Source organism: Trachypithecus francoisi, unplaced genomic scaffold, assembly GCF_009764315.1.
Source record: "Trachypithecus francoisi isolate TF-2019V2 unplaced genomic scaffold, Tfra_2.0 Lachesis_group5, whole genome shotgun sequence".
Classification (NCBI taxonomy): domain Eukaryota; kingdom Metazoa; phylum Chordata; class Mammalia; order Primates; family Cercopithecidae; genus Trachypithecus; species Trachypithecus francoisi.
Genome location: NW_022681470.1, coordinates 82,803,196 through 82,821,670, shown reverse-complemented (window position 1 = coordinate 82,821,670; position 18,475 = coordinate 82,803,196). Strand labels below are relative to the sequence as shown.

At 36.7% G+C, this 18,475-nt stretch overlaps 1 protein-coding gene across 1 annotated transcript in view; it reads right to left on the bottom strand.

Annotated features, from left to right (window-relative positions):
* The window catches only part of DNAH14 (dynein axonemal heavy chain 14), a 604,313-nt gene that overhangs the window by 54,486 nt on the left and 531,352 nt on the right, over window positions 1-18,475 (bottom strand). Inside the window, exons 70-73 of the mRNA XM_033199195.1 lie at window positions 12,934-13,352; window positions 12,660-12,858; window positions 7,153-7,389; window positions 5,166-5,251 (exon numbers count right to left, since the gene is read on the bottom strand). Of these exons, the coding sequence (XP_033055086.1) occupies window positions 5,166-5,251; window positions 7,153-7,389; window positions 12,660-12,858; window positions 12,934-13,352 (941 nt within the window). The remainder of the gene's footprint in view (window positions 1-5,165; window positions 5,252-7,152; window positions 7,390-12,659; window positions 12,859-12,933; window positions 13,353-18,475) is intronic.

Genomic DNA, 18,475 nt, shown 5'->3' with positions numbered 1-18,475 from the left:
TCCCATACAATAATAATGGGAGACTTCAACGCTCCACTGTCAATATTAGACAGATCAACAAGACAGAAAGTTAACAAGGATATCCAGGAATTGAACTCCTCTCTGCACCAAGTGGACCTAATAGACATCTATAGAACTCTCCACCCCAAATCAACAGAATATACATTCTTCTCAGCACCACATTGCACTTATTCCAAAATTGACCACATAATTGGAAGTAAAGCACTCCTTAGCAAATGTAAAAGAACAGAAATTATAACAAACTGTCTCTCAGACCACAGTGCAATCAAACTAGAACTCAGGACTAAGAAACTCAATCAAAACTGCTCAACTACATGGAAACTGAACAACCTGCTCCTGAATGACTACTGGGTACATAACGAAATGAAGGCAGAAATAAAGATGTTCTTTGAAACCAATGAGAAGAAAGATACAACATACCAGAATCTCTGGGACACATTTAAAGCAGTGTGGAGAGGGAAATTTATAGCAGTAAATGCCCACAAGAGAAAGCAGGAAAGATCTGAAATTGACACTCTAACATCACAATTAAAAGAACTGGAGAGCAAGAGCAAACACATTCAAAAGCTAGCAGAAGGCAAGAAATAACTAAGATCAGAGCAGAACTGAAGGACATAGAGACACAAAAAACCCTCCAAAAAATCAATGAATCCAGGAGTTGGTTTTTTGAAAAGATCAACAAAATTGACAGACCACTAGCAAGACTAATAAAGAAGAAAAGAGAGGAGAATCAAATAGATGCAATAAAAAATGATAAAGGGGATATCACCACTGACCCCACAGAAATACAAACTACCATCAGAGAATACTATAAACACCTCTATGCAAATAAAGTAGAAAATCTAGAAGAAATGGATAATTTCCTGGACACTTACACTCTTCCAAGACTAAACCAGGAAGAAGTTGAATCCCTGAATAGACCAATAGCAGGCTCTGAAATTGAGGCAATAATAGCCTGCCAAGCAAAAAGAGTCCAGGACCAGATGGATTCACAGCTGAATTCTACCAGAGGTGCAAGGAGGAGCTGGTATCATTCCTTCTGAAACTATTCCAATCAATAGAAAAAGAGGGAATCCTCCCGAACTCATTTTATGAGGCCAACATCATCCTGATACCAAAGCCTGGCAGAGACACACACAAAAAAGAAAATTTTAGACCAATATCCCTGATGAACATCAATGCAAAAATCCTCAATAAAATACTGGCAAACCGGATTCAGCAGCACATCAAAAAGCTTATCCACCATGATCAAGTGGGCTTCATCCCTGGGATGCAAGGCTGGTTCAACATTCGCAAATCAATAGATATAATCCAGCATATAAACAGAACCAAAGACAAGAACCCCATGATTATCTCAATAGATGCAGAAAAGGCTTTTGACAAAATTCAACAGCCCTTCATGCTAAAAATGCTCAATAAATTCGGTATTGATGGAACGTACCTCAAAATAATAAGAGCTATTATGACAAACCCACAGCCAATATCATACTGAATGGGCAAAAACTGGAAAAATTCCCTTTGAAAACTGGCACAAGACAGGGATGCCCTCTCTCACCACTCCTATTCAACATAGTGTTGGAAGTTCTGGCTAGGGCAATCAGGCAAGAGAAAGAAATCAAGGGTATCCAGTTAGGAAAAGAAGTAGTCAAATTGTCCCTGTTTGCAGATGACATGATTGTATATTTAGAAAACCCCATTGTCTCAGCCCAAAATCTCCTTAAGCTGATAAGCAACTTCAGCAAAGTCTCAGGATACACAATTAATGTGCAAAAATCACAAGTATTCTTATACAGCAATAACAGACAAACAGAGAGTCAAATCAGGAATGAACTTCCATTCACAATTGCTTCAAAGAGAATAAAATACCTAGGAATCCAACTTACAAGGGATGTGAAGGACCTCTTCAAGGAGAACTACAAACCACTGCTCAGTGAAATCAAAGAGGACACAAACAAATGGAAGTACATACCATGCTCATGGATAGGAAGAATCAATATCGTGAAAATGGCCATACTGCCCAAGGTTATTTATAGATTCAATGCCATCCCCATCAAGCTGCCAATGAGTTTCTTCACAGAATTGGAAAAAACTACTTTAAAGTTCATATGGAACCAAAAAAGAGCCCTCATTGCCAAGACAATCCTAAGTCAAAAGAACAAAGCTGGAGGCATCATGCTACCTGACTTTAAACTATACTACAAGGCTACCGTAACCAAAACAGCATGGTACTGGTACCGAAACAGAGATATAGACCAATGGAACAGAACAGAGTCCTCAGAAATGATACCACACATCTACAGCCATCTGGTCTTTGACCAAACTGAGAGAAACAAGAAATGGGGAAAGGATTCCCTATTTAATAAATGGTGCTGGGAAAATTGGCTAGCCATAAGTAGAAAGCTGAAACTGGATCCTTTCCTTACTCCTTATACGAAGATTAATTCAAGGTGGATTAGAGACTTAAATGTTAGACCTAATACCATAAAAACCCTAGAAGAAAACCTAGGTAGTACCATTCAGGACATAGGCGTGGGCAAGGACTTCATGTCTAAAACACCAAAAGCAAGGGCAACAAACCCAAAATTGACAAATGGGATCTAATTAAACTAAAGAGCTTCTGCACAGCAAAAGAAACTACTATCAGAGTGAACAGGCAGCCTACAGAATGGGAGAAAATTTTTGCAATCTACTCATCTGACAAAGGGCTAATATCCAGAATCTACAAAGAACTCAAACAAATATACAAGAAAAAAACAAACAACCCCATCAAAAAGTGGGCAAAGGATATCAACAGACATTTCTCAAAAGAAGACATTCATACAGCCAACAGACACATGAAAAAATGCTCATCATCACTGGCCATCAGAGAAATGCAAATCAAAACCACAATGAGATACCATCTCACACCAGTTAGAATGGCAATCATTAAAAAGTCAGGAAACAACAGGTGCTGGAGAGGTTGTGGAGAAATAGAGACACTTTCACACTGTTGGTGGGATTGTAAACTAGTTCAACCATTATGGAAAACAGTATGGCAATTCCTCAAGGATCTAGAACTAGATGTACCATATGACCCAGCCATCCCACTACTGGGTATATACCCAAAGGATTATAAATCATGCTGCTATAAAGACACCTGCACACGTATGTTTATTGCGGCACTATTCACAATAGGGAAGTCTTGGAATCAACCCAAATGTCCATCTGTGACAGACTGGATTAAGACAATGTGGCACATATACACCATGGAATACTATGCAGTCATAAAAAAGGATGAGTTTGCGTCCTTTGTAGGGACATGGATGCAGCTGGAAACCATCATTCTTAGCAAACTATCACAAGAACAGAAAACCAAACACCACATGTTCTCACTGATAGGTGGGAACTGAACAATGAGATCACTTGGACTCGGGAAGGGGAACATCACACATCGGGGCCTATCATGGGGAGGGGAGAAGGGGGAGGGATTGCATTGGAAGTTATACCTGATACAAATGACGAATTGGTGGGTGCTGACGAGTTGATGGGTGCAGCACACCAACATGGCACAAGTATACATATGTAACAAACCTGCACGTTATACACATGTACCCTAGAACTTAAAGTATAATAATAACAAAAAATTAGCCTGTCATGGTGATGCACACCTGTTGTCTCAGCTACTCATGTGGCTGAGGCAGGAGTTTCAGGCTGCAGTGAACTATGATCACACCACTACACTACAGCCCTACAGCCTGGATGACAGAGTGAGACCTAATTTAAAAAAAGAAAAGAAAAGAAAAAGACTTTCTTGTTGTGAGGACACAGCAAGACGATGCCACCCATGAAGCAAGCCCTTACCAGACACTGAATCTGCTGGGTCCTTGAAGTTGGACTCCCAGCCTCCAGCGTGGTGAGCAGTACATTTCCGTTGTTTACAAATTACCCAATCTATTGGGTTTTAGCAATCTATTTTGTTACAGCGACCCAAATGAATGAAGGCAGAAATCTTCTAAGCAAGATCACAGGTTCAAATCCATTTGATTAGTAATAAATTGCACCTGAAAAGTTGCAAAAAACCAAACAAAACTTCAGGCCAAATAAAACATGTTTATAAGCCAGATGCAGCCATATTTTGCAATCTTTACATACAGAGAATTTTTAAAGTGTTGCAAAAATAAAGTTTAAGGCAGAAATCAAAAGGATTACTGATTGTCCAGGTTAGCATTTTCAAGAATTTCAGGAAATTAAGAATTTAAGGAAATTAAATGAGGTGAGAGATTTTCCCCTCACTAAATTAGGGAATGAATGTCAAAATAAAGATTTTTTTTTAAGGCAATAAGGATGAATTTAGGATAATCTACTCTGGAAAGTATAATATAGTATGACTACCAAGAACACAGATATGAGAGCCAACCTGTCTGAGATTCAACCTGGCTCTATTAGGCAATTTATAAACCTTGGTTTCCTAATCTGTAAAATGAGGGAAATAATTGTGCCTACCTTCCAAGATTATTATAAGTATTAACTGGAATAATATATGTAAAGTGCTTAACACATACTAAACTCTTCATGTGTTAGGGGTGCTAATAAATGACACCCATGCATACTCATAATCCACCAAGCTCTACCCTCAGCCAGGTTCTGAAACAATTGAGAAATAGAGGTGTTGGGCAAAAATATCATTTTATTAATAATAAAGGTCATGCTGGTGGATGTGGCTTAGGTATGAGGCAACAATGTGCTTCCTGATACAGAATCTAGAATTAGACAGACTTACCTGTCACAAGTAGTGCTGGTCAGCCATTGGCCTCTCCCTACAGGACCAAGGTCTGTTCCTGTATGGTTTATGGCATGGAGAAGCAGCCAGAAAGTATGCTCATTACAGGCAGACAAATCCCAAAAGGGACAGGGCTATGAGTCCCCCATTCTAGGGAAGAACAAATGAGGGGACAGAGGGACTCCAGGAATATTCCTCACATTGGACTCTCCATATGAAAGAAGCATTAAGGGGAGGTGTAGGTGTTTCCCTCTCACATTAACGTTCACAAAAGGTACTTTAAAAATACATTTCACTTGTAAAATTTTAATTTTGAAGGGCTTAAGTTACTAATAAAGCACTCAAAATATTTAGAATATTAATATTTCCTCATAAGATATCTTACCAAAATAAGTCTTTGAAATGAAGTGAGTTTCTCCCAGGGAAAATTTATAGGATTACATGTTTCTTTATTTTCATTCAAAAGTTCAGCTAGATATAATTTAGAGAAAGAAACTGGGATTAATAGTCAAATACTTTTTATCATTAAAAGATATCACAATGAACATTTCTGTCATAAAATTGTGAAGTTTTTTTTTTTCTCAACATGGCTGACTTTTAAAGTGAGCTTTATTTCTGTAAGCTTTACGGCATCACTAGCTGTGCTTCACACCTCAAAAGAGGGAGACATTAAGACAGATTTAAGTTTCAACTTGGACCAACTGAAGTGGTGAATGAATAGTAATATAAGAAGATGATGGACAGATGAAGAAATAAAATGAGAAGCCAAAGCACAGCCAGTCAACACATTATAACCTGTTCCTGTATATGTGGTGTTTTTCTGATGAATATAAACTAATAAGAGTAGAGGTTGGAGATTTATATTCATCCAGCTATAACAGATATGGGAAATGAGAATCAAATGGAAATGCAACCAGATTATCAAATTTTTGAAAAATTAAATATTATATCTATCCATATATATTTAATATTGACCCCTCTTACCACCACAATAGAGTCCTGCTGGATTACAATTTTTTGCAAGGTGGGAAGCCTTCTAGTCTTCATTTCCAGCTGTCCCGGATACGGTTATCATTTCTACTTACCTCTTATTTCTGTGGTATTTTCCCAATGTCTAACTTTAAATACAAATTAGGTTATAGAAATGGCTTTTTTGAATGCAGATAATATTGATGTGTTGATCTTAAGAAAAGTTCATGATACATGAAGGTATAGTTATAAATGGATAATTTGGGGTTATTTGTAAAATAAAAAGACCTTCACTTTACAAAAAGGGTCAAAAAAGAATTCTTTTAAATAAAAGTTGCTGACTCTTACAGTATAATAAATTGTGGGTCCCACATATATTACAGATAAATGCAACAAAATAAAATGATAACGACTCAAAGAGAAAACTCTACAGGAGGAGGAGACCTTAATAAGAACTTGAAATCAAGAATGTATAAAAGAAAAAAACAGACATAATTGACTATACAAACATTTAAACACATATAGCATAGGTACTATAAAAACAAATTCAATAGACAATAAATAATTCAGAAAAATATTTGAATATAGATGTTAATACATATAATAAGACAAAAGCGAATTATCTATAACACTAATGGGAATTTAAGCTTTTCAGATGGGCAAAATAAAAAAATCAATACTCCTATGGAAAATGGGCGTTCATATTGCTGGTGGAAATATAAATTATCATAGACTTTTAAAGAAAGCGACTTGGCAGCAACTGTTAACATAAAAATAATTTCCTTTTGTTCCAGCAATTCCACTTCTGATTATTTATCTTATAGAAATAAAAGCAAAGGAAAAATGTATAAGGATGTTTATGTTATTGCATAATATAATTGTCTATTTTGGCAAAAATCAGGAAGTGAAGTAGAGCAAAATGTGGAAGGAAACAAATTAGGTTGTATTCTGAGTGGGGGTGTTATGAGTGAAGGTAGTAGGGAAAAACGAAGGCGAGTTCGAAGTGGAAAAAGAAAGAGAAAAAGATGTGCTAAAAATAGTAAGTCATTTGAATTTAAGGTAAGATCCTTTCCCATGTAATTTTAAAAATACACATTTGTTAAAATGAACAATATATGTAGGTTTGTTCAGATTCAAGATTCCAAACTAGCATGGTGTAATGAAACTAGTGTGGTATATTTAATCTCTCTGAAATTCCGATTTCTAATCAGATTTTCTCATGAAGTTCATTATAATCCTTTCATGGATTGTTATGAGGATTATACTGAATAACATGTGCATGCTTAAAATGTAGTTATATTCCTCCAATTTTTTCATAATGTAAGATATTGGACGACATTTACAAATTGAAAATCCATACACATACACAGGTACTTAGGTTAAAACATTGAATGCTTTCTTACTCTTCTCTGGTGGTTTTGTATTTTCCTCCAGTGAAGCATTTTCTGAAGAGAAAGGTGTGCTGATCAGAGAATAAACTGCTTTACTGTTCTTAAAAGTATCCCATTGTGATACGTTTGATAAAAGGGATTTGCACAGAAGTGAAAATGGTTCCAGGTGAGTGCTGACATATTGACACTGCCTCCACCTGGAATCTGACAGCCACTGAAGATGCTGACTTTCATCTATTTCAAATGTGCCTAATAAAAAAAGAAAAATGATCACATTAGAAGAGATAAGCCCTTTACCTTTTAGTTATTCATTACAAAGTAGATACTTGACAAAGATGTGCTGCTAGGTTATTTCATATAAAAACTATTTTATAGAAATAAAAATATATTTTACATAAATAAAACAGAAAGCTACTTTATATAAAAATTACATAAGAGGTAATTGTTTTTATTGTGGTAAAAATATAACTAAATTTATCATCTAAACCTTTTTTTTTTTTTTTTTGAGACAGAGTCTCGCTGTGTCGCCCAGGCTGGAGTGCAGTGGCCGGATCTCAGCTCACTGCAAGCTCCGCCCCCCGGGTTCACGCTATTCTCCTGCCTCAGCCTCCCAAGTAGCTGGGACTACAGGCGCCCGCCACCTCGCCCGGCTAGTTTTTTTGTATTTTTTAGTAGAGACGGGGTTTCACCGTATTAGCCAGGATGGTCTCGATCTCCTGACCTCGTGATCCGCCCATCTTGGCCTCCCTTTTTTTGTTTTTGTTTTTTGAGACAGAGTCTCATTCTCACTCAGGCTGGAGTGCAGTGGTGCGATCTCTGCTCACTGCAACATTTGCTTCCTGGTTTCAAGCGATTATTGTGCCTCAGCCTCACAAGTAGCTGGGATTACAGGTGTGTACCACAATGCCAGGCTAATTTTTGTATTTTTTGCCATGTTGGCCAGGCTGATCTCAAACTCCTGGCCTAAAGTGATCTGCCCCCCACCTTGACCTCCCAAAGTGTTGGGACTACAGGCATGAGCCACTGCACCCCACCCATCTTAACCATTCTTAAGTGTACACTTTGGTAGTGTTAAAGATATTAATACTGTTGTGAAACTGAGAATAAATCCCAGTTGGTTATGGTGTACAATCTTCTTAATGTGCTGTTGAATTTGGTTTGTTAGTATTTTGCTGAGGATTTTTGCATCAATGTTATTCAGAAATACTGGTCTGTAGTTTACTTGTAGTATGTTTGTCTGGCTTTGGTATCAGAATAATACTGGCCTCACAGAATGAGTTAGGAAGTGTTTCTGTCTCTTCAATTTTTTGAAAGAGCTTCAGGAAAATTTATGTTAATTTTTAAATGTTTGGTAGAATTCAATGAAGCCAACTGGTCCTAAAATTTGCTTTTTTTTTTTTTTTTTTTTTGGCGATTTTTGGTTACCTGTTCAATCTCCTTGTTATTGGTGTGTTCAGATTTTCTATTTCTTCATGATTCAGTCTCAGTAGACTACAAGGAATTTATCCATTACTTCTAGGTTATCCAATTCATTGTCATACAATTGTTCATGGTAGTCTCTTAGAAATCTTTTTATTTCTCTGCATCTACTTTAATGCTGTCCCTTTCTTTACTGATTTTTATTATTTGCATCGTCTCTCTTTTTTTCTTAGTTAACTGAGCTCAAGGTTTGCAAATTTTGTTGATCTTTTCAAAACACCAACCATTAGTTTTGTTTATTTTTTTCTATTCTCTATTTTGTTTATCACTGCTTTAGTCTTTATTATTTCATTCCTTTTGCTAGCTTTGGGTTTAATACATTGTTTTTCTAGTTTCTTGAGGTAAAAGTTAAGTACACTTTCTTCTTTTTAAATGTAGGTATTTACAGTTATAAACTTTCATCTTAGCACTGCTTTCAATGTATCCCCTAAGTTTTAATATGTTGCATTTTCATTTGTCCCTAAGTATTTTCTAACTTCCCTTGTGATTTCGACCTACTGGGTGTTTAAGAGTGTGTTAAGAGTGTGTTAATTTCTACATCTTTGTGGATTTTTCAGTTTTCATTCTGTTGATTTCTAGTATCATTTCATTGTGTTTGGCAAATACACTTGGTATGACTTCTTCTTGAATTTGTTAAGACTTGTTTTATGGTCTAACATGTGGTCTATCCTGGGGAATATTTATGTGCACTTAATAAGAATGTACATCTTGCTGTTATTGGGAAGACAGTTCTGTGTATGTCTGTTTGATCCAGTTCATCTACCGTGTTGTTCAATTTTCTTATGACCTTCTGTTTCATTGTTTTATTCACTACTAAAAATGGAGTACTGAAGTCTCCTACTATTATTGGGTCGCTGTCTTATTTCTCCCTTCAATTTGTCAAAGTTTGCTTCATGTATTTGGGAGCCCTGAGGTTTAGTGCATAAGCATTTATTACTACATATCTTCTTGGTGAATTGACCCTTTTATCATTATCTCACATCTGTCTTTGTCTTTTGTAACAGTTTTGATTTCAAGTCTACTTCATCTGATATTAGTATAACCACTCCTACTCTCTTTGGTTACTATTTGCATGGAATATTTTTCTCCATTCTTTCATTTTCAGCCTATGTGTTTCTTTAGATATGAGTCTCCTGTAGACAGCATATAGTTAGATACTGTTTTTTAAATTAATTCGGCCAATCTGTGCCTTTTTATTGAAGAGTTTAATCCATTTAAATTTAAAGTAAGCACTCATAGGGAAGGAATTACTATTTCCATTTGTTGTTTTCTGTATGTCTTGTAACTTTCTCCCTTCCTGTCCTCTTTTATTGCCTTTTTCGGTATTTTGTTGATTTTCGTAGTGATATACTTTGATTACCTTCTCATTTTGTTTTGTGCATATTCTATAGATATTTTCTTTGTGGTTACTATTGCAATTACATAATTTAATCTTAATTTTATAGCATTCTATTTTAAACTGACAACAACTTAACTTCGGTCTCATACAAAAATTCTACTCCCATCCTGGCAACATAATGAGACCTTGTCTCTACAAAAAATTTTTAAAAATTAGCTGAGTATGGTGGCATGTGCCTGCAGTCCCAGCTACTTGGGAGGTGAGGTGAGAGGATCACTTGTGCCCAGAAGTTGGAGGCTACAGTGAGCTATGATCCCATCACTGTATTCTAGCCTGGGTGACAGTGAAACTATGTCTTCAAAAAACCAAAATCTACTAATTTAGGGCTTTAGCACCCCCCTTATGTTATTGATGTCACAAGTTACATTTTTATATATTGCATACCCATTAATACAATTATAGATTAAAAAATGTTTTTGTAACTTAAGTTACATTTACCAAAATTACAATAGTACAGGTTACTGTCTTTCTCCACATATTTACCTTTACTGAAGAGCCTTATATTTTTCATATAGTTTCATGTTGCTGTGTATTATCCTTTTGCTTCAACTTAAAGGAGTTTCTTTAGCATTTCTTGGAGACCATTTCCAGTGGTAATAAACTCCCTCAATGTTTGTTTATCTGAGAAATCTTAATTTTTCTTTCATTTTTGAAGGGCAGTTTTGACACATACAGTATTATTGGTTGAGAGTTTTTTTCTTTTAGCACTTTGAATATATATCTCACTCCCTCTAGTTTGCAAAGGTTTTCCTGAGAAATCACTGGTAATCATATAGAAGCTCCCTTGTATGTACAAATAACTTTTTCTCTTGCTGCTTTCAAGATTCTGTCATTGTCTCTGACTTTAGACAGTTTGATTATAATGTGTCTGCTGTGTTTCTTTTTGGATTCATCCTAGTGGAGTTCTTTGAATTTTTTGAACCTGTATGTTTTTTTCTTTCCTTAGATTTGGGAAGTTTTTAGTGACTGTTTCTTCAAAGAATTTCTCTACCCCTTTCTCTCTTTTTTCCTTCTTCTGGGAGTGCCATAATGCATATATTGGTCAACTTAATAGCATCCTATAGGTCCCTTAGGCTCTCTTTGCTTTTTAATTTTTTTAGCTTTTTTTTTTTTTGCTTTTCTGACTCGATAATTTCAAATGATCTGTCTTCAAGTTTGCTGATTCTTTGTTCTGTCTGATTAAGTCTGCTGTTGAACCCCTGTAATAATTTCTCAGTTCAGTTTTTGCATTTTTCACCTTCAGAATTTGTTTCATTCTTTTTTATAGTTTTTATGTCTTTGCTGATATTCTCATTTTGTTCATGCATCATTTAACTGACTTTATTTAGTTCTCTGTTATTTATTTATTTATTTTAGCTCATTGAGCAACTTTATGACAGTTATTTTAAATTCCTTGTCAGGCAGCTCATAGATCTGCATTTCTGTAGGACTGGTTTCTGGAGCTTCATTTTGTTCCTTTGATTGGACCATTTCCCCCTGTTTCTTTGTTTGCCTTAATATCTTTTTTTCCGGGGTTGGCATCTGAAAAAACTACCACCTTTCCCAGTCTTTGGTACTGGCTTTGTGCAGGGGAAAACCCTCACCAATCAGCCTAGTTGGAGGTTCTAAGACCTTTTTAACCTTTTCTAATCCCTTGCTCCTCCTAATTTCTCCCTGTGAAACTGTAGGTCTAATGTGCTGCTTGCATCTGGATTTTAGTGGTTTCCAAACTCCAGTGCCAGTCTTGCCAATATTCTGAGTCAGGCAAGACAAAAACCAGTCCCTTGGGAGACCCCTAGACAAGCCAGAACACTGGATGCACTGTCTACTCTTTTGTTTCTATCTGAGGAAGGAGCTCTGATATGAGGTATTTCCTGTCAGTTGTTCCACATTATGCCACAAAGAGGGAGGGGCATGAATAGGCATGTGTCAAATGATGCAAAATTTCCTACCCCTTTCACTGGAGTCTCTTCTTGGTTTTACAATAGCCTGGATGCTGTAGCTTCTCAACTGATCTCTAGAGTTCTCACAGAAGTATTCTGATCTGTATATTGTTGTTAGCTTGGTATCTCTGTGAAGGAAGGGAGCCTATAGCATCCTACTCTGCCCTTTTGCAGACTTAAAATTTACAAATTACAGCATAACAACGTGAATGTATTTAATATCACTTAAAAATTGAGATGATAAATTCTGTTATATGTATTTGACCACAGCTTAGATAATAAACATAATAAAAATACAACATAGAAACATTTAAAAGATTCAATAATTAAATAATTGTGTCTAACCTTTTTGGATTAACATGACTTTTGCGTTTCAAATTTTCAGCCAGGTTTTCATAAGAAAGTGAGGGCAACTGTAATTAGGGGGTGGGGGAAGGTTTAACTCCTGAAGGTATCCAATCAGTGTTTATGTTTGGGTTTGCTCCTGTTGACTACCATTAGATATTCTGCTTTGTAGATTAGGATTATAATAAGCATAGCAATTATCATTTATGTATTCATTCATTCATTAAAAAATTATTGAGTAACGGTGGAGGTGCTTGACCTCAAGCTACTTTTACTTTAATCAATTATAGAGGCATTGACTTGGAGCACCTTAGTGGAAGGAAACACACTTTTAATGGACTTTTACTGAATCCAGAATAATAACTTTTACTTACTAGTAAGTCTAGACTGGGATAATGCACTTTTAATATTTATCAATATGCCAGAATATAAAAAGATGTTCCATTCTTCTTCTGGTAGGAATCCAATGTCATCCTCTATTAGATTTCCATTAGCATTATTTTGCATGATTGCAGTGCAAAGCCGAAAAGAGAAGCAAAGTTTATCTTCATTAAATAGAGCTGAAGAAATCACCTATAGGGAAAACATAACATATTAATCCAGTGAGATTAAATAAACAAGTAAAATCCACACTAAAGAATGTCTCACCTTAAAAATACTTTTTGTCAGCACATCTATTGCACTTTTAATATGCTTATCTAAGAGATTTTTCTCATTTTCCAAGGTGGGTTCTTTTGAAATATTTATAATCTCATGAACTTCTTTTGGAGACACTTTCTCCCTTTTAAAACTATGTTCTTGTTCTTTGCTTTTGGAAACTACTGACAAAACAAAAACCTGATGAAACCAGTCTAGGGAGAACTGGTACATGTAGTTGATTTGCGTGAGACCAGCTACTAGAAAGTAGAGCAGGGCACCTCGGGTCGCAATGGGGAGATAGTTTTTACGTATTGCTTGAATTTCACTTTCAGCTTTTTTTGTTGCTTCGATGTGCTTTGAAATTTCATTTGATGTCATTTTGGATTTTCTTAAGGTATCTATAATTTCTTCATCATCTAATACGTATCCTAAAGACAAACAAAAAGTGAAGTTAAATAAAGACTATTGTAACAGTAAATGGCTATTTCCTTACTCTGCACTCTTTGTGTAAGGGTTTTTACTGTTGGTTTCTTATTGGCTTTATGTCAGACATGGGCTCTTAAATGAAGTTAGGTAATATTTCTAATAAGAATTTGAGGCTGGGCGCAGTGGCTCAAGCCTGTAATCCCAGCACTTTAGGAGGCCAAGACGGGCGGATCACGAGGTCAGGAGATCGAGACCATCCTGGCTAACACAGTGAAACCCTGTTTCTACTAAAAAAAATACAAAAAACTAGCCAGATGTGGTGGCAGGTGCCTGTAGTCCCAGCTACTCGGGAGGCTGAGGCAGGAGAATGGCGTGAACTTGGGAGGCGGAGCTTGCAGTAGTGAGCTGAGATCCGGCCACTGCACTCCAGCCTGGGCGACAGTGCGAGACTCCGTCTCAAAAAAAAAAAAAAAAAAAAAAAAGAATTTGATTAATAGTATGTACACCTCACTTCCCACTCCCTCATCTCTTCTTTATATTACTTTAGTATTGGTGGATCCTATTTTTATTATAGGCATATAATAAGTAACCATTCCATGATAAGGAATACATTTACAGTATGACCCACTATACACACAGAATATTAAAATCAATTTTCAAAAAATAACAAGTATGCCATTATTTCATGTGATGTGTTCTGATATTTTGTATTCTATTTTATTAAACATATGAAACTGATCATGGCCAATGACATTTATTTCTCAACCCACTAATAGATTGCAACTCACCTTTTGAAAAAGCACTTCTCTAGAAAGTACAAATAATGAATCTATTCCCTTCACATATTTAAGGGAGCTCTCAGGTTTCCATTATAAACTCTTCTGTTTTATGGGCTAAACATCCCCATTTTCCTCAACTGCTTTTTTCTTATGATATGATTTTTAGAGCCCTCTTTGATTCTTGCCCCTTGGACACATTTTAGTTTGAAATGAGCCTTTTAAAAATGTGGCATCCAGAACTAAACACAGTATTTCAGCTTGATATGACTATTGCTGGGAATAATGAAATTAGTATATTCCATAATCTGTGTACCATATTCTTATTGATGCAGGTGAAGCTTTTACAGGAATGTCTGGACCTAAGTCATGGACCACCTCTCACAGTACTCACCCTACCACACCATTTCCCACAGAGGTTGGGCAGTCACACCGAAGAGAAAATAAGAGGCAATAAGAACGGCTAGTTTTCGGCCAGGCGCAATGGGTAGCTTACAACTGTAATCTCAGCACTTTGGGAAGCCGAGATGGGTGGATCATGAGGTGAGGAGATTGAGACCATCCTGGCCAACATGGTGAAATCCCTTCTCTACTAAAAATACAAAAATTAGCTGGGTGTGGTGGTGCGTGCCTGTAGTCCCAGCTACTCAGGAGGCTGAGGCAGGAGAATCGCTGGGAGGTGGAGGTTGCAGTGAGCTGAGATTGTGCCACTGTACTCCAGCCTGGCAACGGAGTGAAACACCGTCTCAATAAATAAATAAATAAACATAAGAATGGCTAGTTTTCACTATTCACAATAGCAAAGGTATGTAATCAACCTAAATGCCCATCAATGATAGACTGGATGAAGAAAATGTGGTACATACGATGCAGCCATAAAAAAGAACAAGATCATGTCCTTTGCAGGGACATGGGTGGAACTGGAGGCCATTATCCTCAGCAAACTAACACAGAAACAGAAAACTAAACACTCCATGTTTTCACTTGTAAGTGGGAGCTAAATGATGAGAACACATGGACACATAGAGGGGAACAACATATACAGGAACCTATTAGAGGGTGATGAGTAGCAGGAGGGAGAGAATCAGGAAAAATAACTAATGGGTACGAGGCTTAATACCTGAGTGATGAAATAATCTGTACAACAAATCCCCATGACACAAGCTTACCTATGTAACAAACCTGCACTTGTAGCCCTGAACTTAAAAGTTAAAAAACAAACAAACAAACAAAAAGCCTAGTTTTACTAAATCCTAGAAAGGAGGAGGAAAACCTATGCATATAATCAAGGTGTCTCTTAATTTAGTTTTTTTCCAGAACAATTTTTACTGAAATCACTATTACTCAAAGATCACAGTCTTTAAAAAATACCCAGACTCTACTACAAGGAACAAATAGTAGAGAATAAACAGCAAAGGCACAATAAAAGCATATAGTGCTGTAATGAGTGTTATCTTAAACACCTTTTCATTTAGCTCATGAAATCCATCTTTTGTTCAATTCAGGTGAAGTTTATAGCAAAATATGACTTGTTATATGAGTGGTTCATAAAATGGGAGTGGCTGTGCTTCTGAATCTTGATCGTCACCTTCCATGTATATTATATAATACTTAGATGTTTTGCTCCCTAAGGAGTTACCAGCCAATGGCTCCAGTCTTACAAGAAAACCAAAAACCAAAAAACAAAAAACAGATACAGAAGCCTTGTCCATGTAGTTAGCCTTATTACTAGAAGCACAATTTATTCATGTGTTATAAAGAAACAGCTTATTAGGTATAATTAACATTGAAAAGGAATAAAGTCAGGTCCTCCAGGCATAAATGTGTATTTAACATTTCATAATAAAAATATGCTTCTAAATGAGGATTTGCCTGTATTTCTAATATAAGATATAATTAAATTTGAGCTCTTTTTTTTGTAAACATGGCTGCAAAAATTGAGTTACAGACTTATTTGTCTTAAAAATTCTCCATTTAACACATATCTCTTTCTGGAATTGGGTCAAGACAATGGCATGCTAAGGCAGCAACACTCAGGAGGATCCTAGGAGGAAAGGCATGCCCTCCCCACTACTCTCCCTACTGAAGCTTTTGTTTGTTTGAGGTTTTAAACAAAATGTAAAGTCTCCTAAGGTCTTAATCATTTCCCCAAACTAAGGCAGTTGTATGCCGTAAAAATGTAAGTTCTTTGTCAAAGGTTAAGAACATGCTGAACAAGTCAGTGTTTTCTGCACATCTTAGCAGACCTTACAGAGGCAACACTGGAACTCCTCATCACAGTTATTCTTGTTTCGGCCACAGGTCTCAGCAAGGTGCTGTTACTTGCAGCAATTTGTTAGGGAAGAAATGTCAATATTAAGGTAAACGTCTAACAGTGGGGAGCCACATCCTTTCGGTGGAGAAAGGTGTGTAACCACAATGTGGGAATGGCTCAAATTCATCACTGCACTGATACAAGGCATTGCACTGATACAAGACAGGCAGATCTGTCTTGCTTCCGGGAAGTCCAAGGCAGCATGGTGAATGTGGTTCCAGCTGTGGATAATAAGGAATGGGCTACCACGTAGTAGCACCTGTGACCACTGGCCGAGAGGAGGGGCAAGCGGGCAAATGTGGACCCAGGCTGTGAGGGTTGGGGGTGACACCCATGGCATCACTGCCCCAAAAGTTCCAGTGTTAACACATAGGTAACATCATCCAAAGTATCTCTCTCTATACATATGTGCAGATAGAAGGGTAAGCAAATGGATTGATAAATAGACAGAATATGCATGTGTGTGTGTGTTTATGAGAAATGGATCCTACTATAAATACTGTGTTTTAAGTAACTAGTAAATTTACCTTTACTGGAATTAAGAAAAAGAATCAATAGAATTGCTGAATCTCAGATAAACATTTCTTGAATATAATATATATTAGTTTCTAAAACATTATTCTAAGATTATAAGAAAAGATGATGAAAGCAATGAAAGAATTCAATCTCTATTTTAAAAAATAAAAATGCGTTTTTAATTTCAAACAGGATGAATTGGCTTCTCTGCATGAACTGTGAGGCGACTGCACTCAGGTTTCCTTCCACTTTCTGATTCTGATTGCTCAGTCGGTGAGACTTCATCATCAAGTAGTTTTTGTTTGTTTTGTTTTTAATTCCCTGGGTTCTTTTATGTTTGAAATGGTCAGTGCTGCTCCCAAGGTATGGGTGCTTCATGCCCTATCAAACTTGATTTCCTCATCTTTCAAAACTTATGTTCTTAATTATTACTATTGGTAAAATTTTGCCTTTTTAAAAAAAACTAGCTTTTAATTTGTTTTAGTACAGTATCTGGTAACAATGGACTTGCATTTCAGACCATGGGCTTTAGATTAGACAAATAATATGTAATCAGAAGTGGACATAATAATTGTGTAGAGAGCTTCAAAAATAAACATAAGCCAGGGCCCAGTGTGTGGAAGTTCAGATTCAGTAAGTCTGTGGCAGTAGCCACTGGGCATTTGTATTTTTCAAAAAGAAAGAAAAGTAATAAACTCTACAGATGATTTCTATACATACTCTTGAGGACTAAAGTGTTTGAGAAACCTTCAAGTTCCAATGAGTCACAAGTTAAAACAGAAAGGCAGTCCATTGTTAGATAAACTGTATTTTATCACAGTTGAGTTAGGGGCCTACATCAGTGTGACTCAGGAATTTGTGTTTCTTTAAGTTTAGATGCAGTAAAGATTTTTTTGTGCTGGAGAGGAAAATAATTTCTACTGCTACTTTAATTAACAGTCTTTTTTTTTTTTTTAGATGGAGTTTCATTCTTCTTAACCCAGGCTGGAATGCAGTGGCGCCATCTTGACTCACCACAACCTCCATCTTCTGGGTTCAAGCGATTCTCCTGTCTCAGCCTCCTGAGTAGCTGGGATTACAGGCATGCACCACCAAGCCCGGCTAATTTTGTATTTTTAGTAGAGACGGGGTTTCTCCATGTTGGTCAGGCTGGTCTCCAACTCCTGACCTCGGGTGATCCGCCTGCTTCGGCCTCCCAAAGTGTTGGGATTACAGGCGTGAGCCACCGTGCCCGGCCAACAGCATGTTTTAATGGGATATATAAAAGTCACTGGATTGTTTGCTTTTAAAATATCTTTTAGTTATTAAGTCGGGTGTGGTGGCATGTGCTGGTAATCCCAGGTACTCAGGAAGTTGAGGCAGGAGAATCACTGGAACCCAGGAGGCAGAGGTTGCAGTGAACCGAGATTGCGCCACTGCACTCCAGCCTGGGTGATGGGGTGAGACTGTCTAAAAAATAAAATAAAATAAAATAAAATAAAAAATAAAATATCTTTTCGTTATTAATACTTGGGGAAAG